Source organism: Pistacia vera, unplaced genomic scaffold (genome assembly GCF_008641045.1).
Source record: "Pistacia vera cultivar Batoury unplaced genomic scaffold, PisVer_v2 Contig463, whole genome shotgun sequence".
Classification (NCBI taxonomy): domain Eukaryota; kingdom Viridiplantae; phylum Streptophyta; class Magnoliopsida; order Sapindales; family Anacardiaceae; genus Pistacia; species Pistacia vera.
The window spans coordinates 38,157-64,397 of record NW_022196294.1 but is presented as its reverse complement, the minus strand read 5'-3'; the positions used below and the strand labels follow the sequence as shown (position 1 = coordinate 64,397).

The following is a 26,241-nucleotide window of genomic DNA, read 5'->3' as shown; positions in this document are numbered from 1 at the left end:
CACTCTCTGTTTCTTTCAATTTTTTTATTAACCAATTTTTCGATTAGGGAGAACCTATAAATATCATTTTAAATAAAAGCAATTAAATCATTTATTTTGAATATGGGTATTTTTATAAAAAAAAATTGTAAAGAATTGAACAAAGAAAAGGTTTGCTAGTACAATTAACAAGAGATGAATGTAACAATATTAAATGCTTAGGAGTGAAGTTTAAAGAATAACCGCATATATTTGGTTTTAGCCATCAACTAATCCAATATCACATATGGTGATAATTTCATCATAGAAGCACGACCCTAAACAAAGAGGGATGCCGCCTAACCAGAAGAAAAAAAAAAGCTAGCAAGAACACCTTTACACGCCACACCCAACCACCTGGACAACCAAAAAGAAAAGGGACCAAGGAGGCTATACAATGGCCCTTACACGGCCAAGAGAGGAGCAGCGGCCACATCAAGAACCCACTAGAACCTCCTGAAACAGGATCAAACCATAATCACTAATGCAAAAACAAAAAAAAAAAAAAAAAAAAAAAAAAGGTTAAAAATGTCTATTTAATAATTAAATAATATTTGGGTTTTAATATAAGTAATTATATCCTTGTTGATGCTTGATTTTGACACTAACGATATTGCACGTATAAAGTGTAAAGTAGGTCTTAAAAATCACACGTGATTAATTTAAGTTAGGATAAGGCTACAATAGAGTGCAAAGACTTCATAATAAATAAGACAAAGAATTTTATAGTTGTTCGGATGCTTAAAGCGATTTCTACATCTACTATTTCTTTTATATAAGTGTAATACAAAAGGTCATGAACAGTAAACAAAGATAGAAAAGCTTGGTATTCAGAGTGAATATTAAACCAGCCTCTTCCCTGTGGTTTGTCTTTACTATTTATTGTTACGAAAATCAGAGAGATCCCAAATTTGTGAGAGGGAGTCCTCTATTTATAGCTGTTGAATTCAAGGTGATGATTATAAACCTACAAGTGGGTTGGTGTCGTGCAAGTCCTTTATTGCATCATATTAGTTAATAACTTAAGAAATATCTTCAAATTATCTGGGGTTTGGCCAAGTGTGCGGTCCCCATTCACTTGTAGACAAAACCTAAATCTGCTGAGTTGGTGACAGACGTATTCTCTCTGTCTTAGGACGACATGACAAATCGTGAACGGTGCAAAACCTTCATGAACTCTGATTGGTATTCGCTGGTGTAAGCTTACGTCAGCCTTGATTTTGTATGCATAACAATACTTGTTACATATCATATTTGGGTTTTAATTTATCTTGAGAAAATATTAGATTGATGTCATTATCAATAAAACACATATTAACATCAATAATAACAATTAAAATTCACATTAATACGTAATTATCATTTTTAAAAAAAAAAATCTAAAGATAGACATAAATTAACTTGGGACCCTTATAGATTTGCAAAACCTTTTCCTTTGTCTAATTAATTATGTCTTTAATAAAACACACTAATAATTCTCTCTAATTCAGCTTTTCCGCAACACATATCATTAATTTATTAATAAAAGTTAGCCACGCCTTAATAGTACCTTATGATAATAAATTACATATTACAAGACCATATAAATTAAAATTACGAGAATAATATAAGGGTAATTTTGTATTTATAAATGAGTTACCGACTTTTTCCCACCCAAATAATGGCTTAATGACACTCTTCAACCCACAAATTTTTAAAATTCAATTTTACTATCAAAGTTTATATTCTGACAGCGAATAAGAGTAAACTAAGTATAGGCTGTTGGAGCATTTGAAGAGGGGAATCGATGAGTTTTTTTATAGTGGAAAGTTGAAGTTTGATGGTTAGGATTGATCAGAATTTAACTTGGAAGGAGCATTTGTACAAACCTTAATCACTCGATTGTTGACGATTAACGGGATCAACAAGAGTAAGGTTTAAGGGGTTTTGACTAGTGATATGATCGAAGAAGAGAATGGTGATGATGTGGGTTACAATAATACTAGAATCGAAAAAGAATGCAAATTTAAATAGTATTTTAAAAGTTAAGAAAGTGTCATCAAGTCATTACCTGGGTGGAAAGCTATTATAAATTGATGTATCGTAAACACTGATGAAAATACGAAGTTGGATCTACATGTACGTACGTGTTAGATGTATAAATGCGTATAGGTATGGTAGTTATACTATAGACGGGTGTTTCCATCTATGAGACCACTAAAATAACCGGTACGAGCAATAAAAAAGAATCTCTCTCGAACAAAATAAAGAAACCGGGTGACCGTCTCAGCCGGTTTCCATTACAATGAGAGAGAAAATGTTTATATATTCCATCTCCTCTTAAAATGGGTCTGAAACGTTCTCTCACACGTCCCGTCTCCTTCTTTGCTCTCCCTCTCACTAAAACAATTTTCTCTCTCTAAAACCATGGACTCAGTTAGTCGGCGATGTTTTCGCTCCGTCCTCCCACTCCTTGCCGATTAATTGAGCAAATGCTAAGCTCCACTGAGCTTCACTTTCTCTCTGAATAAACGACACGTTTTTGTGTTCCGGTTAACCTGCACGGTCGCCTGGAACCTTGTGCGGTAGTCGTAGAGAGAAAACAAACTTTTGATTCTATATATATGTATTTTATAATCTTCAGTTTCTCGTTGGTTTGACTCTTCATTTTCAAGTTTTCTTCCTTTCATAATTAAGATTCTCGGCTCTGATCACTGTTACGTAATTTTTAAAATATTTGATAATTCCGATCCGATCGATCTCAACCTTTGGATTGGATTAAACTTTGAATGCTTTATTTACGCTGTTCTGAAGCTGAGTATTGAAAAAAATAAAGCTGAATTTGAGTTGAATTTAGTGATATAAGAGAGCTATGTTGGATCTTAATCTAAATGTGGTGTCGATCGAGTCGACTCAACAGAACGTGGACGACCGAGTCGACTCGGTGGTGTTCTTGGAGAAATTTCCTGAAGGTTCGTCGGGGACCTCGAATTCATCTATCGTCAATGCGGACGCGTGCAGCAATGTCGGGGACGACGAGTCGTGCTCCACACGCGCCAACGCCGGTGACAACAGCGTTTTCACCTTCCATTTCGACATTTTAAAGGTCGGTGAGGGCAGAGGTAAAAGCCAAAACGAGAACGAAAATGAGAACCAGAACCAGAACCAGAACGACGTCGTGACAAAGGAGTTTGCGTTTTTTCCGGTCAGTGGAGGAACTAAGCGACATGGAGGTGACTTAGCGAGCTGCGAGGGACAATCTTCTAGAAATTTGATCGATCTTACATTTGACAAACAACAACAGCAGCCACAGCCACAGCAACTACATCTACAAGAAGGTGGAGGAGAGGTGCGGGTAGTGCAGCAACCGTCACAGGCAGTGAAGAAGAGCAGGAGGGGTCCCAGGTCAAGGAGCTCACAGTATAGAGGAGTCACGTTTTATAGAAGGACTGGTCGATGGGAATCTCATATCTGGTACACTTATTTTTGTTTCTCTAACATTCGATGTGTTTGGTTGTGGGCTTCATTTTAATGTTGGTTGATTTTGTTCTATTTAGTTCCGGTGATTGAAGTCAAATTTCATTTGTATTTGGATGTTTTTGGTTGCGGAATATATCAGTTTATATATTTTAATACTCTAATTAATTTTTTTGCTTTAATTTCTGGTGCAGGGATTGTGGGAAACAAGTGTATCTGGGTATGAATATGATTTTATGTAATTTTTATTTTTATTTGATTTATGGTTAATCAAGGAAGTTATTACAGTTTGTTTGTTTTTATTTTCCCTTTCTTTTGGCGTATATCAATTAATCAAATGGGTTTCTTGTTGCGTAATTTTAGGTGGATTTGACACTGCCCATGCTGCGGCTAGGTAAATAAATCTTGTAATTTAAAGAAACTTGTTGACTCATTTTCAAGCTGATTTAAGTTTGGATCAACTATTTCAATAAAAAGGTCGGGCTTCTTTTATTCAGGGCTTATGATCGAGCTGCTATTAAGTTCAGGGGCGTTGATGCGGACATCAATTTTAATCTTGCTGATTATCAGGAAGAAATGAAACAGGTTGGATAACTGACACCTTATTAGTAAGGAGCTGGTTTTATTTTGTATGATCAGGTAGTTATGGTGATTTCTTATGTGATGTTGATTAATGGGGCAGATGAAGGATATGACCAAAGAAGAATTTGTGCATATACTACGTCGGCAGAGCACCGGTTTCTCAAGAGGAAGCTCAAAATATCGAGGGGTGACACTTCACAAATGTGGCCGGTGGGAAGCGCGAATGGGACAGTTTCTTGGCAAAAAGTAAGGAAATCTTTTTATGGAATTTTAAATTTTGGTTTATATCATACTTGAATGTGGAAAATGGAAGTTAAAGCGCTTGTTATGGTGAACCGAGAATTGGTTCAAATTAATTCTCAATGGGCTTGTCTGTGTTTTTTCCTTGTATGGAAAAACAATTCTAAGATGCCTATTTGAAAGAAGAAATAATTGGCGATGGTGTTTTCATCGTGGAGATTACGATGGTTGCATGCAGGTATATTTATCTTGGGCTATTCGACAGTGAAGTAGAAGCTGCAAGGTCCTAATAATTCTGAATTTATTACCCTGAATTGTCAACCTCAATTGGCTTCCTTCCAACACGTCTACCTTTTGGTTTTCTGGAAATTAGGGCTTATGACAAGGCGGCTATCAAATGTAATGGAAGGGAGGCGGTCACCAACTTTGAGCCAAGCGTATATGAAGGAGACATGGTCTCTGAGGCCAATAATGAAGGTATGTGAAGATATTGCTCGCTTGCTTTGTATTCAACAAAATTTTCCCACACAACTATAAGAGACTTCTTGCTAAATCGGTATTTGAATTATTTTATGTAGGCAGCGAGCATAATCTTGACCTGAACTTGGGGATATCTCCAGCAAATGGCAGTGGTTTGCACGGTGGAAGAAATTCAAAGGTAATTTCGAATTAAAATTAATTTTTGGTTTCTGTTTAATAGTTCCAAATTGAGAGTCAATTCCTCAGTGTCTGTTATTAGTATTATACACCCAGTTGTTCTAACTGGACTAGTTGCACAACAATTTGATCTTGGCAACACTCATCTCAAAAGTTTTTCTTCTTGTCATACATCTTTGCACAGATTATTTAGATATTTGATGTGGTCTTCACGATAGAAGGCCATGAAGCATGACATCTGTATTTGAGCTTCAAAGTTATCTATATATAATGTTCTCTGTGATCTGCTTTGCAGATGGAAAACTCTACTGCTGCAATAGTGGGTGATCCACTTTCCAGAGGGATGAGGACTTCTGAGAACCCAATTTTCTGGAATGGTGTATATCCTAGTTTTCTTCTGACTGAGGTAAACATCATCGTTTTATTTTTTTGGGAATTTTTTTTGGTTTACTTTGGTTAAATTCTTTCTTCCTTCTGTTCTTTTAGATGTCATTTATCCAAGCTGTGGAATGTGAAGCGATGTTGATACAATATTGCATGTTGATGGAAATTGCTTTAATTTTGAAAAAAAGAAAAAATAACCAATACATGCTTGACATGTGTGTTGTTCATAATAAATTTTGAATTATTTGGCAGGAAAGAGCAACAGAGAAGAGAACTGAGTTAGGTCCTCCACAAGGTCTCCCAAATTGGGCATGGCAAACGCATGGTCATGTCAGTGCCACCTCAATGCCAATGTTCTCTACTGCAGCATCATCAGGATTCTCATTTTCAGCTACCCCTCCCACCGCTGCCATTCTTTCATCAAAACCTCTCAACCCAGCAGCCCTGAATCTCTGTTTCACTCCATCCACCACCACTGCTCCGAACACCTCTCAGTTCTTTTATCAGATGAAGCCACCACAGCCACCACCATAGCCTATCTTCACTTCACCCTTAAATTTAAATATTCAGGTCAATAACAGCAGTGGTATTTAAATTCCAATTGTATGATTCAAAATATTGATTCATATACCCGGCAAGGACTCAGTTTCCGACTTCGATATATCATTACTACTATACTCTTTGTTTAAGTACACCCCCTATTAAGAAAATGCTAATCCCATTTGAAGTGATTTTACCACTATTGCAGTGATTATCTATTTTATGCAGTTCAATGTTAAGAGTAGGTTATCTATCTGTTTTGAAACAAAGATTCTCTGGGAGCAGAGCTTCCAAAAAGGAAGAAAGTTTAATTAGGTTTCACTACTTATGGGTTATATTTAGTAATATGATTTAACTTGAATGACCCACAGTATAGGTTTTGATGTACAATAATACCTCGTAACACTTGAAATAATCTCATGCATGCACAACTCAAGTACAGCTTTAGTTGCTCAAAAGGCGTGAAGTTGGAACAACTGAATGCACAACGGTACTATTTATTAGTACACACACACACACACTCCTCCTTTTCTAGTAGTGGAAAACCAAACGAGCCAATGCCATCAAAGTTTGTTGGCCTTTCAGTTTTCTAACGACACATTTTATTCAGGGCTTATGATCGAGCTGCTATTAAGTTCAGGGGCGTTGATGCGGACATCAATTTTAATCTTGCTGATTATCAGGAAGAAATGAAACAGGTTGGATAACTGACACCTTATTAGTAAGGAGCTGGTTTTATTTTGTATGGTCAGGTAGTTATGGTGGTTTCTTATGTGATGTTGATTAATGGGGCAGATGAAGGATTTGACCAAAGAAGAATTCGTGCATATACTACGTCGCCAGAGCACCGGTTTCTCAAGAGGAAGCTCAAAATATCGAGGGGTGACACTTCACAAATGTGGCCGGTGGGAAGCGCGAATGGGACAGTTTCTTGGCAAAAAGTAAGGAAATCTTTTTATGGAATTTTAAATTTTGGTTTATATCATACTTGAATGTGGAAAATGGAAGTTAAAGCGCTTGTTATGGTGAACCGAGAATTGGTTCAAATTAATTCTCAATGGGCTTGTCTGTGTTTTTTCCTTGTATGGAAAAACAATTCTAAGATGCCTATTTGAAAGAAGAAATAATTGGCGATGGTGTTTTCATCGTGGAGATTACGATGGTTGCATGCAGGTATATTTATCTTGGGCTATTCGACAGTGAAGTAGAAGCTGCAAGGTCCTAATAATTCTGAATTTATTACCCTGAATTGTCAACCTCAATTGGCTTCCTTCCAACACGTCTACCTTTTGGTTTTCTGGAAATTAGGGCTTATGACAAGGCGGCTATCAAATGTAATGGAAGGGAGGCGGTCACCAACTTTGAGCCAAGCGTATATGAAGGAGACATGGTCTCTGAGGCCAATAATGAAGGTATGTGAAGATATTGCTCGCTTGCTTTGTATTCAACAAAATTTTCCCACACAACTATAAGAGACTTCTTGCTAAATCGGTATTTGAATTATTTTATGTAGGCAGCGAGCATAATCTTGACCTGAACTTGGGGATATCTCCAGCAAATGGCAGTGGTTTGCACGGTGGAAGAAATTCAAAGGTAATTTCGAATTAAAATTAATTTTTGGTTTCTGTTTAATAGTTCCAAATTGAGAGTCAATTCCTCAGTGTCTGTTATTAGTATTATACACCCAGTTGTTCTAACTGGACTAGTTGCACAACAATTTGATCTTGGCAACACTCATCTCAAAAGTTTTTCTTCTTGTCATACATCTTTGCACAGATTATTTAGATATTTGATGTGGTCTTCACGATAGAAGGCCATGAAGCATGACATCTGTATTTGAGCTTCAAAGTTATCTATATATAATGTTCTCTGTGATCTGCTTTGCAGATGGAAAACTCTACTGCTGCAATAGTGGGTGATCCACTTTCCAGAGGGATGAGGACTTCTGAGAACCCAATTTTCTGGAATGGTGTATATCCTAGTTTTCTTCTGACTGAGGTAAACATCATCGTTTTATTTTTTTGGGAATTTTTTTTGGTTTACTTTGGTTAAATTCTTTCTTCCTTCTGTTCTTTTAGATGTCATTTATCCAAGCTGTGGAATGTGAAGCGATGTTGATACAATATTGCATGTTGATGGAAATTGCTTTAATTTTGAAAAAAAGAAAAAATAACCAATACATGCTTGACATGTGTGTTGTTCATAATAAATTTTGAATTATTTGGCAGGAAAGAGCAACAGAGAAGAGAACTGAGTTAGGTCCTCCACAAGGTCTCCCAAATTGGGCATGGCAAACGCATGGTCATGTCAGTGCCACCTCAATGCCAATGTTCTCTACTGCAGCATCATCAGGATTCTCATTTTCAGCTACCCCTCCCACCGCTGCCATTCTTTCATCAAAACCTCTCAACCCAGCAGCCCTGAATCTCTGTTTCACTCCATCCACCACCACTGCTCCGAACACCTCTCAGTTCTTTTATCAGATGAAGCCACCACAGCCACCACCATAGCCTATCTTCACTTCACCCTTAAATTTAAATATTCAGGTCAATAACAGCAGTGGTATTTAAATTCCAATTGTATGATTCAAAATATTGATTCATATACCCGGCAAGGACTCAGTTTCCGACTTCGATATATCATTACTACTATACTCTTTGTTTAAGTACACCCCCTATTAAGAAAATGCTAATCCCATTTGAAGTGATTTTACCACTATTGCAGTGATTATCTATTTTATGCAGTTCAATGTTAAGAGTAGGTTATCTATCTGTTTTGAAACAAAGATTCTCTGGGAGCAGAGCTTCCAAAAAGGAAGAAAGTTTAATTAGGTTTCACTACTTATGGGTTATATTTAGTAATATGATTTAACTTGAATGACCCACAGTATAGGTTTTGATGTACAATAATACCTCGTAACACTTGAAATAATCTCATGCATGCACAACTCAAGTACAGCTTTAGTTGCTCAAAAGGCGTGAAGTTGGAACAACTGAATGCACAACGGTACTATTTATTAGTACACACACACACACACTCCTCCTTTTCTAGTAGTGGAAAACCAAACGAGCCAATGCCATCAAAGTTTGTTGGCCTTTCAGTTTTCTAATTAAACCATCGACCCTTCATAATCTTTCAAAGGCAATGGAGTAAATGACTTTTGTCCACCCAAATAATAGTTAATGATACTTTTTTACCTATAAACTTTAAAAATACCATTTTACTACTCAAATTTATATTTCGTTTTCGATTTCGACATCGTTGCGATTTTATATCACCACTATTCTCTGCGATCATCACTCGCCAAAACCCGACTCTTGTTGATCAGTCAATCACCAGCAATCTAGTGATTAGGGTTTTCGCAACCATTTATTCCAAGTCGAATTTTAATCAATCCCAATTATCAAAATCCAATTTTCTACTATTAAAAGATTCATCGACTTTCATTATTTAAAAACCCAAATAACCTTGATCGAATTTGTTTTCTTTTTGTTATTAGAATATAAATTTAGATAATAAAATAGTATTTTAAAAGTTTATAAATAAAAAAGTATCATTAATATATTATTTGGGTGCAAAAAAGTCATTAACTCAAGTCAATATTGGAAAGAACATGCATGGTGGCAGTCTGTTCGAATTCTCAATTTTGAAACCTGTTTTTGTGTACATGTACTAACTACATAATGTTTGATGTACCCGAATAAGTACATAGACCATAGTACATACATTGGGAAGGAATAATAAGCAGAAAAGATTCTCCTTAAGTGTCGGTCTATTAACTATTATTTAATCACATATAACTTTGTTGTCTGGGATCTAATCTATCTCCCCACTTGAAATTTGAAAGGCACCAAACTATACTTATTGAGGTTAGAGCTTGGATAGAAATAGAATTACATACCTTTTTGCCCAATGGTCACATCACTTTAAACAATCAAAATTTCATTTCCAATGACACATTGGAATGGTACCCCACTATTTTCTGATTATGAACCATCAAACACTACTCTCAACCATCAATTTTTTAATATAATTATAATTTAGTGTTTTAAAGTTTTAAAACTGAAATGATAAAATCTACAACTTGGAATAAAAATAATAAGATATTTAAATTTAATAAAATATAGGTGAGGATACAACCAACTATTAATATATGACAAGTGTCATATCACATTAAATGAAAACACAGGAATTTGATGTTACTATTCATTGAGCATCATCGTTTGGTCAAATCAATCTCTCTCTCTTTCTGCTGCCATGTCAACTGCCATTTGCCAGTTTTCATTAGTATTTTGATTTTATTTGATTCTTCTTGATTTGCCATATCATCAATCAAACTAAGTAACTATACACGACACAAAACCAAAACAAAAAAAGGTACTCTCATTGTTTCTGTGATTTCATCCATCATCATTTGAGACTTGAAATTACTGGACACAAAGATTGCCACCATTCTCATTTATATTATCTACCCAAAAATGTATTTGTTATAAACTGATAAAAAAAAAAATTGTATTATGATTGAAATTTTGTTTGTTAATGTTTTTAAAACAAAAACAAAATAATGACAATAATATGAACAAAAAGGAAATAGAAAAGAAAACCCAGAAACGTGACAGTGAAGTAACACTAACATAAATAAATTTATAGGATGACAAAAGAGATATATGGGAGCATAAATACAGAATTATTTCAAGGCAGATGTGACCTAAAAAGGGAACCCACCCATAAATGCGAATCTTTTCAAAGTCCCCACTATCTTCTCTTTTGGTGAAAGAATAGGAATCCTTAAATTTGGACACTCATTGACTCATTCAAATAATGCAAAGCAAAGCTAAGATTTGATGTGAAATTATTCAGGTACACTACTACACTACCTTTCTTTTCAATAGTTTTTGCTTCATTTTTTTTAGCTTAAATAGTCAATTACATTTATTTATTCACCAAAATATCTGAGTGCTCTTCCTGTATAAATAAACACTTTAAACATAGAAATAATAAAGTCTACCCATATATTTATTCTAGAAACTACCCACTAAATAATAATGTATGAATAGAGAAAAAAAGATAAATTCATCATATTATGAGAGAAAATTTATAAGCAATATTATCGTGATATACCCATCTTACAAAATTTTCTATATTAAGAAAGTAATCATACAATATGTATTTTTGTAGACACTTTACTAAAAACTTGTATAGCGTGTTTTCAATGATTTAAAAAAAAAAAAAAAAACCTAGAAATATTTTTCTACACAAAAATGCTTAAACTAAACAGTAGAAAATAAAATTTGATCGTCTAAAACATTTCGGCAGTATTTACATAAAGGACTGTATACAGAACAAAAACATTTCCATGTAGCTCAAGTTACCCTTTTTTTTTTTTTTTTGGGGGGGGGGGGGGGGGGGGGGGGGGGGGGGGGGGTGGAGTGTGGGGCTTGACTTTAAATTTGTGCCACCAAGGTTTCAAAGGCTAATCAGTTAGTACTAGTCCCACATGGCCAAATCTTTCATCATGAAAAACATAGGCATATAATCAAAACCCTTTTTCTTGTACGCAAATGCAAATACTCCAAATGGCAATGGACAAAAAAAACGACCCCACTTCACTTTGTGAATAATGAGTGAATTGGCTTAAAAGGAGCACCACATATCTCACTGTGGTTATTGGAACACATGGTGGGACAATACCCAGTTGGATTTTTGTTCAACTCTTATCTTTTTTACACTGCATTTATGGCCCCATTTCGCTTTGTTGTTTTGGTTAGGTTTGGTGCTAGAGTTAGGGTTTTTGATTGGTGGGGTTTCATTTTTATTAGATTATTATTGTTGTTTTTAAACATTCTTTTTAAAGATAATATGTGGCAATGAATGAGACACAGACACCCCTATTGTCAGGAAGGTTTTTTCATGTTTGTTTGGGGATAGGGATAGGGAAACCATATGCTTTTAATAACTTTGTCTTTGTTTTAACTTTTTAAGTAACATTTGGATAACTGTTTGAAAGGCCGTCAATTGAAACCTAGTGTAATGTTCTTTACCTGTGGTAACTGTGGGTGGGTGGCAGTGATTCTTTTAAGGAGACCAAACCAAAACAAAAAGCACCCAAATACCAAAGTATTATTTTAAAACAATAATCCACATGTCAAGTTAATGTATTTTTATAGTAAACAAAAAACTCAGCTAATTGCTACATACCATTCCTTATACACATGCAATACTGTATTTCAATTAAATAAATGTTTAAAATTGTTCGTTTAGTTCTAGACTCTGCTCTGTTTAGGGAAGTAAATACTATGGTATGGACCCGCCCCGGGTTAGGTCTGATGTATATTTAAAAAAGGGAAGCCGAGGATCAGGGGATTAGATTTGAATTATGCTGTAAATCTTTTATCTACCACAATTAGATTTCACTTATACGGTTTACCATATGGTTAAATAGTACACTCGTACAACAAAATTGCCTCACGCCTATAATAAACTAGTTTTTCACTACACTTGTCGTGTTTCATCTTTCTTTATGATATATTTTGTAATTGACCAAAATTAATTAGGCACTATGGTATATTCAGAATTTCAGATACGATAATCTAGCTTGTTGAACTAAAAATTGAATTATCATCATTTGGTAATTAAACACAAAACTTGATCCTGTTCCACTTTCAAGTCCGAGGACAAACCAGATGATTTACAATTTTCTATTTTCCTCTTCATTTGGCTTAAAACTAGTTAATGACTTTTTCGCTTTATATGACATTTATAATAAGGTTTTGAGCATCTAACATTTCTTCCTTACAGTACTCGTCAATTTACTATTCGGCAACCAATATTTCATTTATTTGAAAAAAAACATAAATAAAATTAAACCCTGCCACGCAAATTATTATTAAACGACATTTACCTTATAAAATATAAGGTTTTGAGCATTGATTATCCTCTCCTTGCTCTACAGAAACCATATTTAATTATTGACATCAAGACCCAATCCAGCCACGCAAATTAAGTGTTAAAAGAAGCACTTTAAAAAATAGTTATTCAACCCAAGCTTCTTAAGATTGTCCAAGCTTCCTCACAAATCAAAGCGGTTGTGTTTGTACAACACTCAAATAAGTAAAAAAGAAGAAAGAGGGAAGAGATGGAGGAAACGGACATTGGATCTGATTTCATCTATTTAAGCAGTGAGATGAACAACCAAATTTTTATGGTTAAACTGCAATTAGAAGCAAAACACTCGAACATATATGGAGGATCAACCTACTAGTTTATATCATTGTCATCATATACAGCATTCCGCAATACACACACTTATCTGTAGAACTCACCTTACCTACCCTGCAAAAAGCATACTCTTGTATTAGACAAACTCCATCCACATAGCCCAGATAGGCGCAATTAAAATTGAAATGAAAGGGCACAAATGTTAAACCCAAATGTCGCTTTCACTTGCTAGTTAGTTAAATGGCCAAATGCAGATCAAAACTTTTCAATCCAGTAAATTATTAATCAAGTTAATTTATCTCACCTGTTGGTATCCAGACCCGGTTTTTAGGCCCCATCTTTTCAAGAATTTGATCCTTCATCAGCCTGCCCAACGAGACCAGTTATAGCGGAGTTAGTCCCATCCTCAACTACTACGCGATCAACATCCATGAGATCAGTATTTTTCTTCTGTAATCCACCACCTCCAATCAAGCGATTAATTTGTTTCCAACACAAATCACATCCCAAATGTTCTGTTATATATGTCACCTGAACTGGGCATCCGAAACTTTGATTCTTCATACCCAGTATAGAATTTGTTAAACCCCAGTCTCTCATTTCTAAGGAGCTCTGCCATACCTAAACTGTTTCCACCCTGGACCTCACTCCACCCATCCCAGTGGCCATTTGAAATCAGGGAATTTCTAGACTGTTGCATGGATAGCTGTGCATATGGAGATAGATTGTTCACTTGTGATTGGTCCATCAGCCTTGAAGAAATGGCATAAGAGTCGCTAAGAGAATTAAGACTATCACCAACATCAGCATATCTTAGGTTCTGGTGCGGAGAGAGAGATCTTTGCATCATCAACTGCAGTCTTGCCTCATTTTCAAAGGCATTTAACTGCGGGGGGAAATTAGACCTCATATCTAAGCCAGGGTTGTTAAGCCCACCTTGAAGTCTCCCTTTACCAACAGCCAAAATTGCAGGATCAATAAATTCAATATCCCCAGTGCTACTGATATTTCCAGCATGCTGTGTCTGATAAGTATTTCTCAACAGGGAGGAAGAGTCGAGCAAATGGTTTCCTGTTAAGCCAATGAAAGAGATGCTTTAGAGACTTTAAACAGGCAACGTAGCGGTAATATCATAATATCCAAACATATAATATGACAGCTCACCAGAAAGTGCATCAAAAGGCTGATCCACTCTCTCATGAGAAGAAAAGCCTGGAGGCGGTGCTCTGCTAGGAACTGAGAATCCAGGAGGAGCAGAAATTTGAGATCTTGAAACTGCTAAACAAAATTTGATAAGAATTGGGTTAGTTCAACTAGCCACCAATTCTGACAAACAGCAAACAACATAAAAGGCAAAAAAGTTTAATAAAATTAAAAAAAAAAAAAAAAAGACATTTATCAAAGAAATAACGCACAGATACAAATTTACCAGTTGAAAAAGAAGGAATTAAAACAAGTATGAAGAAAGACTGCTTGCATTTCCCCCAAAATGAAATGTAGTTAAATCAAAACTCATAAAATGACGAGACGTAAACACTGAAAGTAAAAACAAACAAAAACTTGCAGAAATAGTTAAAAGAATGAAAAGCTTAGTACCAATCCACCAACTACAGTATAAAACACTCCAACCATACAGACAAAAGAACAATTGACAACCGTACGAGGAATGCTCACATGACTTATGTCAATTTAAGACAAATGAAAAATGACAGATAGTCCACCAGAAAAATGTTCATTTGGATAAAGAGCTGAAAGAGAGAAAACAAGGATGGGGCAGATACTGGAACAACAGAAGAGAAAATAAACGAGTTTTTGACTTCATCAGCTAAAAGTGTGATTTTTTTAAGTACACAAAAATCCCTTGAATCTTTTCCTGTGATTTCACCAAGCTCTAAAGGGAGGGTTAAATCCCCAATACACAACTTTGGTACCTAGGTACTTGTGAGCAATAATAGCCTAAGTAGGTTGCCAAAAGGGCATTTGAGTGTCTTATTAAAAACGAAGGGTTTATACCACTCAATCCAACCCTTGGGATTCACCATTTAGCGATATAGAAAAAAGTACAAACAGTATCACTCACATCACCAGCCAGAATCAAGCAAACTCAACAAAAATCTTCTGAAAGGAGAATAATTGAACATAAGATATGCTTACTAGGGCCACAAGTGATTTAAAAAAAAAATTGTTAGACAATGTCATGTACAGAACACAACTGCATCAGTAAAGAAAAAGAACGGTACAACAAACAAAAAGAAAGGCCTTCCAGAACAAAACCAACAAAGTACCTCACAAAACTAGTAGATTAAAAGATAATCTTTAAAAAGAGAAATCAATAAAAAACCAAGAAAAATCTATATAGATAAAGGACACACAACAAAATAATAATTTTAAAAAAGAAGTGTTACTATTAAGTATCTGTATTAAAATATAGATAACAAAGGAGAACATCTTCAGTACAAAATGGCGATACTCACCAGAAAGCTTATTGGAAGAGAAAACTGAAGGATTGCAAGGAAAATTGTCCGATTCTTCAAAATTACTGGGATAAAAGCCATTACGAATACCAAGCTTATCTAGTAATGGCTCCCTATTTTCAGCAAAATCCTGGGTGAAAGAGTGGGTCTTTGGAACCTGACCAAAAACACTAAATGATCGCTCAACATCAAATGCTTGATTCTTTGTTTCCTCCTGTCTCGCAAAAGAGAATCTGGACTGATTGTTATTATGTCCTTTCCAGGAACTCGACACAACTGAACTAGGCTCTTTATCGGTTTCACCTAAAAACTTAGCCAAATTCGGATGCAAAGCTAAGGGGCGGTCCTCCCATGCATCAAAGTCCATAGACAATATATTTGAGATAATGTTGTTCTCTCTTCTATCTACAGCAGTATTGATATCAGAATCACCTTGTATTCTTCCTAGGGGTTTCCCTTTACCCTCATGTGAAAGCAAAAAGGGATGTTCTACGGTCCTATCAAAACCGTTAGAACTCCTAACCAACTTCTCAGGGTATCCATTTGATATCAAAGAAATGCTAGATGAATGTAGATGTGAACCATCACTAAATTTATTATCTACAAATTGAGGATCAGAATTTAAATTAACAGCAGAAAATGCCTCACTGTGTTGCAAAGACAGAGACCTCGAGTGATTTGAAACATGGAATGAATTGGCTGAATTTGGCAAATAAGTTGAACGACATACAACTTCTGGATCCTTTAGTCTTTGACTATCAAAAGATAAGACATCTTCCTCTTCTTGTGGACTTGCATCAGACACTGCTTGAGTTTGTAGATCTTTCCTCCAATCAAACTGTTCTCTTGAAACAAAGACATCATTTGTCAATATTGCAGGTTTCCCAGTTGCTGGTGACGTCAAAGATTCTCTAGATTGATCAGCTTGAACTTGAGACCCTTGGCTCCGAGGTGATTTAATCATCCCAGGATCTGGGAGTTTACTACTAGATCTATTTATACCAGAATGTTCATCTATTACATTGCTATCTATGCTCATTACTGACATATCCGAGCATAAGTTCTGCATCAAAACATCATTTGCAACATTCCCTTCCTTTTCAGGACCAGAAACAGAAGAATGCCCAGTACTTTCTAAAGTCTCTATAACATTTGGAGGCATACTAAGGCCTTTATCACTATACTTGGATAACGGTGGACTCGATAGCTGGCTGCTCAAACTTACTGTAGCAGGCTCTCCAATGGGTATAGGAGGTAATTCTGCTGTAGAGGCTCGACAGTCCATGCCAACATGCTGTCTCAATGGTTTCAACAAATCTGACTTACCTTTAGAATATGAAATTTGACTATCCTCATTTAATGCTGGCTTTTTCACTAAATCAACCTGTAATGTAGATGCCGGAGTTGTGTTTGCAACTGCAGATGAAAATGCTAAAGTGCCACAACCTGTTTCAGGTTTTTGCTTGGAAGGTCCATTAGAACATGCTGGAGAAGCTACTAGCTGTTGGTTTGAAGCACGCGTTCCCCTAACACATTAACATATTCAGGATAAGCACCTAAATTTACCAAAAATAATGTAATGACAATTAAATCACATACCATGCAGCTGCAGCAGGTAGGGCTGCAGATCTACTAGAGCTTCCATTTGGAGGAGAATCTTTAGAGATACTCGCTGTATTCTGTCAAAAGAAAGGTGACAAATCAAGACAACTGTCCAGTACAAGTCTGGAAGTTATATAAGGGTTGTACCTATAGGTCATACAAATGTGACCCAAAAATTTCACATGGGAACAATGATGGGGTTTATTTAAATATAATTCCTTTTGGTCATAATATTGACATGTAATTTAACAATTTTCATAGTCTCATATATGCAATCAAGACATTTGACACAACTTCCAGTTGATGCATAATGAAAACCCAACCTCCCCAATCTAACTCCCGTAAATAAACAAAAGATCAAATAAAAAAAGCAACAGGACCTTAACAAAACATCTCAAAAGAAAAAACAAAAATATAAAAGCTTTCTTGGGGAAACTATATTAGTTAAAACTAATAAAACTTACATTGGAAGCACTTTTTACAATGGGCTTTGCTGCAGAAGCAGAACTAGTAATGCAATAATCATCAAATGGTGGCGGTAATACACTACCAGAACGTCGTTGCAGATTGTTTGTTGTGCCAGTAATTTGTTGAACTCTACTCCTGTAAAACCACAAAGTAATTTAAACAATCATTCAACNTCAGACACTGCTTGAGTTTGTAGATCTTTCCTCCAATCAAACTGTTCTCTTGAAACAAAGACATCATTTGTCAATATTGCAGGTTTCCCAGTTGCTGGTGACGTCAAAGATTCTCTAGATTGATCAGCTTGAACTTGAGACCCTTGGCTCCCAGGTGATTTAATCATCCCAGGATCCAGGAGTTTACTACTAGATCTATTTATACCAGAATGTTCATCTATTACATTGCTATCTATGCTCATTACTGACATATCCGAGCATAAGTTCTGCATCAAAACATCTTTTGCAACATTCCCTTCCTTTTCAGGACCAGAAACAGAAGGATGCCCAGTACTTTCTAAAGTCTCTATAACATTTGGAGGCATACTAAGGCCTTTATCACTATACTTGGATAACGGTGGACTCGATAGCTGGCTGCTCAAACTTACTGTAGCAGGCTCTCCAATGGGTATAGGAGGTAATTCTGCTGTAGAGGCTCGACAGTCCATGCCAACATGCTGTCTCAATGGTTTCAACAAATCTGACTTACCTTTAGAATATGAAATTTGACTATCCTCATTTAATGCTGGCTTTTTCACTAAATCAACCTGTAATGTAGATGCCGGAGTTGTGTTTGCAACTGCAGATGAAAATGCTAAAGTGCCACAACCTGTTTCAGGTTTTTGCTTGGAAGGTCCATTAGAACATGCTGGAGAAGCTACTAGCTGTTGGTTTGAAGCACGCGTTCCCCTAACACATTAACATATTCAGGATAAGCACCTAAATTTACCAAAAATAATGTAATGACAATTAAATCACATACCATGCAGCTGCAGCTGGTAGGGCTGCAGATCTACTAGAGCTTCCATTTGGAGGAGAATCTTTAGAGATACTCGCTGTATTCTGTCAAAAGAAAGGTGACAGATCAAGACAACTGTCCAGTACAAGTCTGGAAGTTATATAAGGGTTGGACCTATAGGTCATACAAATGTGACCCAAAAATTTCACAACATGGGAAAAATTATGGGGTTTATTTAAATATAATTCCTTTTGGTCATAATATTGACATATACTTTAACAATTTTCATAGTCTCATATATGCAATCAAGACATTTGACACAACTTCCAGTTGATGCATAATGAAAACCCAACCTCCCCAATCTAACTCCCGTAAATAAACAAAAGATCAAATAAAAAAAGCAACAGGACCTTAACAAAACATCTCAAAAGAAAAAACAAAAATATAAAAGCTTTCTTGGGGAAACTATATTAGTTAAAACTAATAAAACTTACATTGGAAGCACTTTTTACAATGGGCTTTGCTGCAGAAGCAGAACTAGTAATGCAATAATCATCAAATGGTGGCGGTAATACACTACCAGAACGTCGTTGCAGATTGTTTGTTGTGCCAGTAATTTGTTGAACTCTACTCCTGTAAAACCACAAAGTAATTTAAACAATCATTCAACGGATCAATGAAAACACAACATGGAGCACAAAGCTTACCCATAAACAAATCTAACTGCATCAATCTAAAAATGATAACAGTACCAATTTGTAATTCTTCCCACAAATTTTACTAAGCTAAGAAAATTTGGATCAAATTTCAAATCTCCACTTGAAATCCGAATTGAACTTCACGTCATTAGACAACAACGTCTGAAATGAATTTATTTGAAGTCTTAAAAATTACCAAAAATTGATTCTTATAAACTTTTTTGTATCCTTATAAACTGTACAGGAGTAGCATTTGGCATGACAACACCAAGAATATTTGCATTTGTTTGTTAATGAAAAGAAAAAGAACAGTATATCTTCTCTGTGAAATTGGATCACAATAAAAATATGAGAAACATGACAACAAAAACAATAATTGTATGTCTGTTAGTTTTTATATATATATATAAGGCACAAAAACCTGGCACAGGATTAAACACATATATTCCACAAAATGATAGAAAAGCTAAAGCAAGCAACTTTACATGAGACTTACAGCAAAGGAAAAACTGAATGCACAGAAATATAGATTACCTTGTGTATGCTGATATAATCTCATCTTTAGTAAAACTATCCTCTTGTGAGCCAATTTCATGCAAATACAGACAATCAGGATTGCTGCAAGGCTAAAGCCAACAAAAATTCAACACCCTAAGTTATATCAGAAAAATGCTTGTTACAATCATCTACTGCAGACCAAATAAGATTTTATGGTACATACCACATTTCTCAGCCAAGCATGACAATACTTTGTAGTCCCAAAGCATGCCCTAAAATGCATAATTCAAAACATAAAAAGCTTATGATGAAGACAATAAACAAGGACACCATAAAAGATATGACAGGTTTGGCTAATGTAAACTCGAACGTACTTTAAAGATTTACCCTCCAAAACAAACCCATGTACAGACTGAATACATCGAACAGCTTCCTCCTCTTTTGAGTAAGTAATATATCTGCAAGGAAAGAATAAAATTAAACAACGTGAGTACCAAATAAGTAGATGTGAATGAAAAAAATAAACCAAACACTTGGAAATACACAAGCAAATTGTGCAAAAATTGTAAAAATAAGCAAATTGAAAAAATACTTAAATAATCTTACAAATAACAAAAGCGTTAAAAAGTTGATGTCCGGAAATACAACTGCACCATGTTGTGTGTTAACATAGGAAATTCCCTCCTAAGAGAAAACATTTCATACCAAGAATGACCTAAACATTAAGAAAACATTTGAACTTACACACTACAAGTATTGTTTGGAAATTGCTGAATGACACCAGCTGCTGTACGAGACATAGATACTTTTAGAACCTTCCCATACTGACCAAAATATTCTCTACGCTGAAGAAGCTGCAGAACAATGCAGTACCATATTCATAACATGTTAAGAGAAAGAAAGAAAAAAAATATGAACAACACCAACCCAGCTCATCCCCAAAAATATAAATGCACTAAACATAAAGAGAGAGAGAGAGAGAGAGAGAGAGAGAGAGAGAGAGAGAGAGAATACATCTTCATCCCCCAAATTAAGTGGCAGCCCAACAATGTAAACTAAATTTCGTTGAATAACTCGAACACTGCTTAGTTGTTGCTTCCTTCCTTCAGATGTTTTAGTCTTAGACTTTTGTGACTTTATCTTCCGCTCGAAATTGATTTCAGCCACCAGTCTGTTGAAATAAGAAACACAAAAAATAACTATATAAATAATAATTCTAACAGAAAAATGCGAGAAAGAGGAATATAGGTTGTATTCTTTCTCATATAAACTAAATATATTATTGAACAAATAACTACCTCTCGCACTTTGCAGCCATCCCAACAATTTTTTCCTTGTCATAAGGGAGACGACATGCTGGACACCGACCCTCTGTCTCATCCTTTTCAGCCATGTCCATTATGTGATGCCAACACCAAACACATATCTAAAATGAAGTGGTCAATTAATACATATAAAGCATAACAAAAATAAACAGTCAAAAAATTTCATCAAAAATACTATATTAAATAGATCAAGCACAACCACTACATCTAAAACTCCCTTTCACTTAAGCATCTTGGTCTACAGACATAAAGGAAGACCTTGTAAAGGAACCTTCATTGCTTGAATTTTAAAGAAAGTGGGACTAATGAAAATTGTTCAATGCTCAAAAGAATGGTCGGCCTAGATTTAGTATGACACTCATCATCAATCCTTTCAAGAAAGAGAATTAAAATACCAATTGTATCAATTGCATCTTATACCTTACATCCTAAGAGGCAAGTTAACACCAATCAGATAGGGAAGTTAGCCCAACCACTGATGACTTGTCGTTAATAACTCAGCACTTTATAGACATCTTTGTATACCTACAAGTTCTCCATTTTTTTCTTTTTTGCTCCCTATTTTCATGTCGATTAGATTAAAATAACACCAAGTTTTTACACCATAATAGTAAAGTATTCAAAACCCAAATTGTAAACATTACAAAGAAACAAATCTGGAAAAGGTTTATCCCACTTCGGATCTAATGCAAGGGAGAAAAAGAAAAAAATGTTATGATATTGAAAACAAAGCAACAAAAAGTATAACAATGAGTCCATAACCTGTCCTAGACCTCAGACCTGTGGAAGATTACTAAAAAGGTAATTGTCCACACTATAGCAAAATAGCAAAAGAATATTAATTCAAATTAGTGAAACCAATGCTTTATATGACTCAGTGATGGTAAGTGGGGTTTGTGCCCGATAACAAACAACATTTGGCATTCTTCCAGTATCAAAAACTTTTGCACTTGTCATACTGGAAAATTCAACTTAAACAAGAAAATGATACTTAATTAGCACATCTGGGTATTACAACATATTTGTAGTCATATTAAAATCTTTAGATGACAGCCTAAGAGTGTTGCAGGTTAACATCTTCATACGTGCATTACCCAGATATCTTATCTTTTTTTCTAAATTTATTAAAAGATCACTGTCTCAGACCTCGTAGCCACATCTGCAAGGCTTCAATTGTTGATCTGTCAAATCCATCTCCTCGGCACAGAGAGGACAAGTCTTTTCTCCCTCGTCACTCATGGTTGCCTGAAGAAATTAAAACATGTGTTACATTCATTTTAGGCATACGCCCATAGGGGCGACTGAAGCCTAACATACATATAATATTGCAAATTCAATACCATTTCGAGAAAATAAAGAAAAGAAATTTAATTACATAACCAACCCAGGAAATAAAAGCATTCATTCAAGTGAACCACATACAATTTCACCTTAAGACTCTACATAAACTCCTTCTATCAATTCACATTACTGTTAATCTCAACCCAATCCAATTACTCATCAAATAAACCCCGAATAATGACAAAACCCTAGAGAAGTCCCAATCTATTCAACACGCAGCTACAATAAGCAGTTCACACTAACACCAACACATCACAAATCAAACCCTAAAATCATAATTTCGCTTTCATCACAGCAAGAAAATCAATGCATAATACCAAAATTGCTAATCGCAGATCAAAGTAAACAATCCATTCACCAAGAAAATCGCAACAAATCAAGAATCTCGATAAATAATCGGAAAACTCAATCCGATAACTGGCCAATCAAAATCAGTCGCATGCAACACAAACAATCAAAACAAAGCGGTGCTTCAATCAATTACAAAATAAAAAAATAAATAATAATAATAATAAATCGACAATTAGGGATCTCGGAAATAAAGATAAGATCGAGGGGCAAAATGGGAGTAAATTAGGGTTAGATAGACTTACAGTTGGGGGATCGAGAAGAAGAGCAAATCTGAGAAAAATAAGAAAGAATTGTGTGTAGAAGAGAAGGATAGAGAGAGATAGAGAAAAGAAAACCACAAGGTGAAAGAAGAAGATGAAACCACGAGAAAGAGAAGAGAATACAAGGGCAGGGGCTGGACTTTGTTTGGATGGGATGGCTTTATCGGCTGCTGGCTTTAGCTTTCTCTTCTTTCTCTATGCGTCGCTGTCATTTAAATATTGTGAATAAGGCCTAATTGCCATTCAATGTTGAGTTTTATTACGGAGTTTGCCATTTCCGCTACCCTTTTCCGGTTTTGTCGAGATTTGGAACTGGGTTCTGTGGGTTTAATAGGGTATCTTATGTGGTAACTTGGATGACAGCCACTTCATCCAGCGCTTCACCCGACGGTTCAGATTGATTTTATGTGGACCATTATATTCTTTATTTCTTAATCATATATAGTTTTTAAAAATAATTTTGTTGTTTTCAAAATTTAGTATATGTAATAATGTAAACAAACAAAAATACTATTTTCAAATATAATTTTAATGTGTTTCTATCATTTAATTATAAATTGACTTGACAACCTAAATTTTAGATGGTATTTAAATATTTTTAATTTATTTTTAGATCACTGATAATTTGGGAATTAAAAAAAAAATCTATGATGTAATTTAAATAAAATTATGTTGAATATTTTTTTGGAATTCGATTTTCATAAAAATTCAATAAAATATGCTGTCTTGGAATTTCGAATTTGAGATCTAAGGTTCCCCTACGTGTCCTTCGCCATACATTTTCAAATGATAGGCTTTGAATTGTGACATGTTAAATAATGGTTGCGAATTTATTATTGTTTGGTGATAATATATGTGACATTAAATGACGTAATTAGAGTGCAAAATGTTAGATAATGGTTAAAATATTATTAAGATTACTGATTTTTTTATTTTTTTATTTTTTTTGGTAATCTTTTAAAACAATGTTCAACATTCTCATAGTTACGTAGAAATTTTTTTACTAATATGCAAAGTCAATATATAATGCTTAATATTAGAAATATATACTAAAATTAATTCCTATTTCTTGAATAATTCATAAATATGCCCAAATAATAGAAGAATATATTTTATTTAGCATTCGATCAAAACGTTCCTGTTTGGGATGAAATCATGATTGAGAAATAGAGATGCATATTTATTTATTGGTAGGGTGAATGGGAGCTATTAAATACTACATATGTAAATTATCGTTCATTAGGAGCAAAGAACCTATTTTTGATCTTGTCCATAAGTAACTGAAGCTGAATCCGGGTAAAATATTAATTCCAATTTGTCATTAATCATCTCCATATCAATCTCTATTTTGTGTAAAAGAAAAAAAATATATATTATGAAAATATATCTGATTGAATTTGATTAATGTTCAAATGATATTCCCATTGTTCATAAATATTTATTTTTTACCTCAAATTTTTTCTTATGATTTAGTTAATATTAGAACTTCCTCTTCCACTTCTAGTTAAATGATTTTTTTTTTATGATGGGAGATATACAGATCAGCTTATGCATAACTAAATCAATCTCTTAAACTCAAAGACTATGAACGGATAAGAGTTCTAGTGACTACCCTTATTAGTAAATAAAGAAAGACTCAAACTCAGGATCTCTTGAATAATTACCTAAAAGTCCTTATCAAACCACTCAATTATCCAGAGATAGTTAATAGTTAAATGATTACCATTTAGACTAGTTTTTCCTTCAAAATGATTAATTTAACTACTATCTTTACTTTTGCCACAAATGTAATCACAACTCTTTTACATACAATTCTACAAATAATATACTCATATTTGTCAAATAATTGTCTTTGAAATGCTGTCCTTTCTTTTAACATATCTATTGTGTAAATTTATGTAGGATTAAATTATTAGTCAAAATTTAATTTCATTGTTAATTACTATATTACATTCTTTTCACACAATGTTATGCCTCACCAAACTTGTACATGCTAAGGTTAATCAAAATAATCAAATGTCGTTTGACAAAAGTAGTGATTTTCTGTATAACAAATCGACCACGCTTGAAAGATACACTGAAAAATGAGTCCAACCAAATCGTAAGTTAGATGGCATTGGTGACCTTGATATCTGCCAACCTTTTTGTTTAATTAGAGGAGATTAATTTCATTGGTGTACGGCCCATTTCAAAACATAAAAAATACATAAAATAAATAATAATTTATTGGCACGGTAATGCTGGCTGCCTAAGTCAACAATGAGGGGAATTAAAAGGCCAGCCCAGTACCGCCACAGCTCTATAATTTGAAGTTGCCAAAAAGGCCCTTCAATTTTGTGGACTTTAACGTGTCGAAGAGTGTCGGCAGAATTTGCTAGCAGCATATAGTGAGACTTTGGTCTATGGTGACACTTAGCTATAAGCAATACGGTCAAATTGTCTGTTAATAATTTGTTCGATTTGCCCCTTCAGATATTAAAAATGGTTACATTTCCATCGGCCTTATACTATCTTTAACCAATTTTATGTTAAACCGTACAACTAACGTTGTTATGTCGATGTGATCTATAAGAGGAAGATTTACCGTGGGCTTTTATGCATATAATTTTGAATTTTTAAAAGAGCCAACCTCGTTTATGAACACTGAATCATTTTTCCTTTTTATTAATTTATGGAAATATTTTAAGTTGATCTAATATGTTTTGACATTGTATTGTATAGTTTTAATATAAGAAGAGTTTGACAAACTAACCAACAGTGGGTTGACTGAATGGTAAAGGCTTGAGGCTAAGAGGTTTGCTTCTCCTGTGACTTTAGATTAGGGATGAGCATAAAACCCAACCCCGCAGAGACTCACCCCATCCCGCCGCTAACGAGACGGAGTTTCCCCGAATCATTTGGGATTTGAGTTGAGATCGAGCTCAAAATTAGTCTTGAAATTCAGGGATGAGCCGGGGTTAGGAATAAGTAATAAATAAAACTAGATTAATTATATTAAATCATTATAAATATTTGTAATATATATGTGCTATTATCTATAATCATATGTTAATACATAATATATATGTTATATATGTGTAATATATCATTTGGTATTTTGATTGATTATAATAAATCAATAAATAATTATAGATTTAATTTTTTTTTTGATAATATATTATAATTTAGAGAAAATGAT

General features: G+C 34.6%; 2 protein-coding genes across 2 annotated transcripts; one reads left to right on the top strand and one right to left on the bottom strand.

The window, feature by feature from the left end:
- Nucleotides 1–2,365: 2,365 nt before the first annotated feature.
- Nucleotides 2,366–8,498, top strand: LOC116145612 (APETALA2-like protein 1). The gene is made up of 17 exons (XM_031431055.1): nt 2,366–3,471; nt 3,669–3,694; nt 3,838–3,868; nt 3,972–4,059; nt 4,157–4,302; nt 4,535–4,579; nt 4,670–4,773; nt 4,875–4,954; nt 5,249–5,359; nt 5,590–5,858; nt 6,482–6,575; nt 6,673–6,818; nt 7,051–7,095; nt 7,186–7,289; nt 7,391–7,470; nt 7,765–7,875; nt 8,106–8,498. Exons 1-17 carry the CDS (start codon nt 2,870–2,872, stop codon nt 8,385–8,387), a joined length of 2,364 nt encoding a protein of 787 aa, XP_031286915.1. The 5' UTR covers nt 2,366–2,869; the 3' UTR covers nt 8,388–8,498.
- Nucleotides 8,499–12,876: 4,378 nt separating this feature from the next.
- LOC116145611 lies at nt 12,877–23,162 on the bottom strand. Its single transcript, XM_031431054.1, has 17 exons — nt 23,046–23,162; nt 22,258–22,356; nt 21,085–21,212; nt 20,801–20,957; nt 20,531–20,640; nt 20,161–20,244; nt 20,010–20,058; nt 19,823–19,914; nt 19,085–19,223; nt 18,615–18,694; nt 17,819–18,541; nt 17,636–17,774; nt 17,169–17,248; nt 15,570–17,095; nt 14,260–14,373; nt 13,400–14,166; nt 12,877–13,209 (listed from the first exon to the last, which is right to left on the bottom strand). Exons 2-16 carry the CDS (start codon nt 22,348–22,350, stop codon nt 13,595–13,597), a joined length of 4,086 nt encoding a protein of 1,361 aa, XP_031286914.1. The 5' UTR covers nt 22,351–22,356; nt 23,046–23,162; the 3' UTR covers nt 12,877–13,209; nt 13,400–13,594.
- Nucleotides 23,163–26,241: the final 3,079 nt, after the last annotated feature.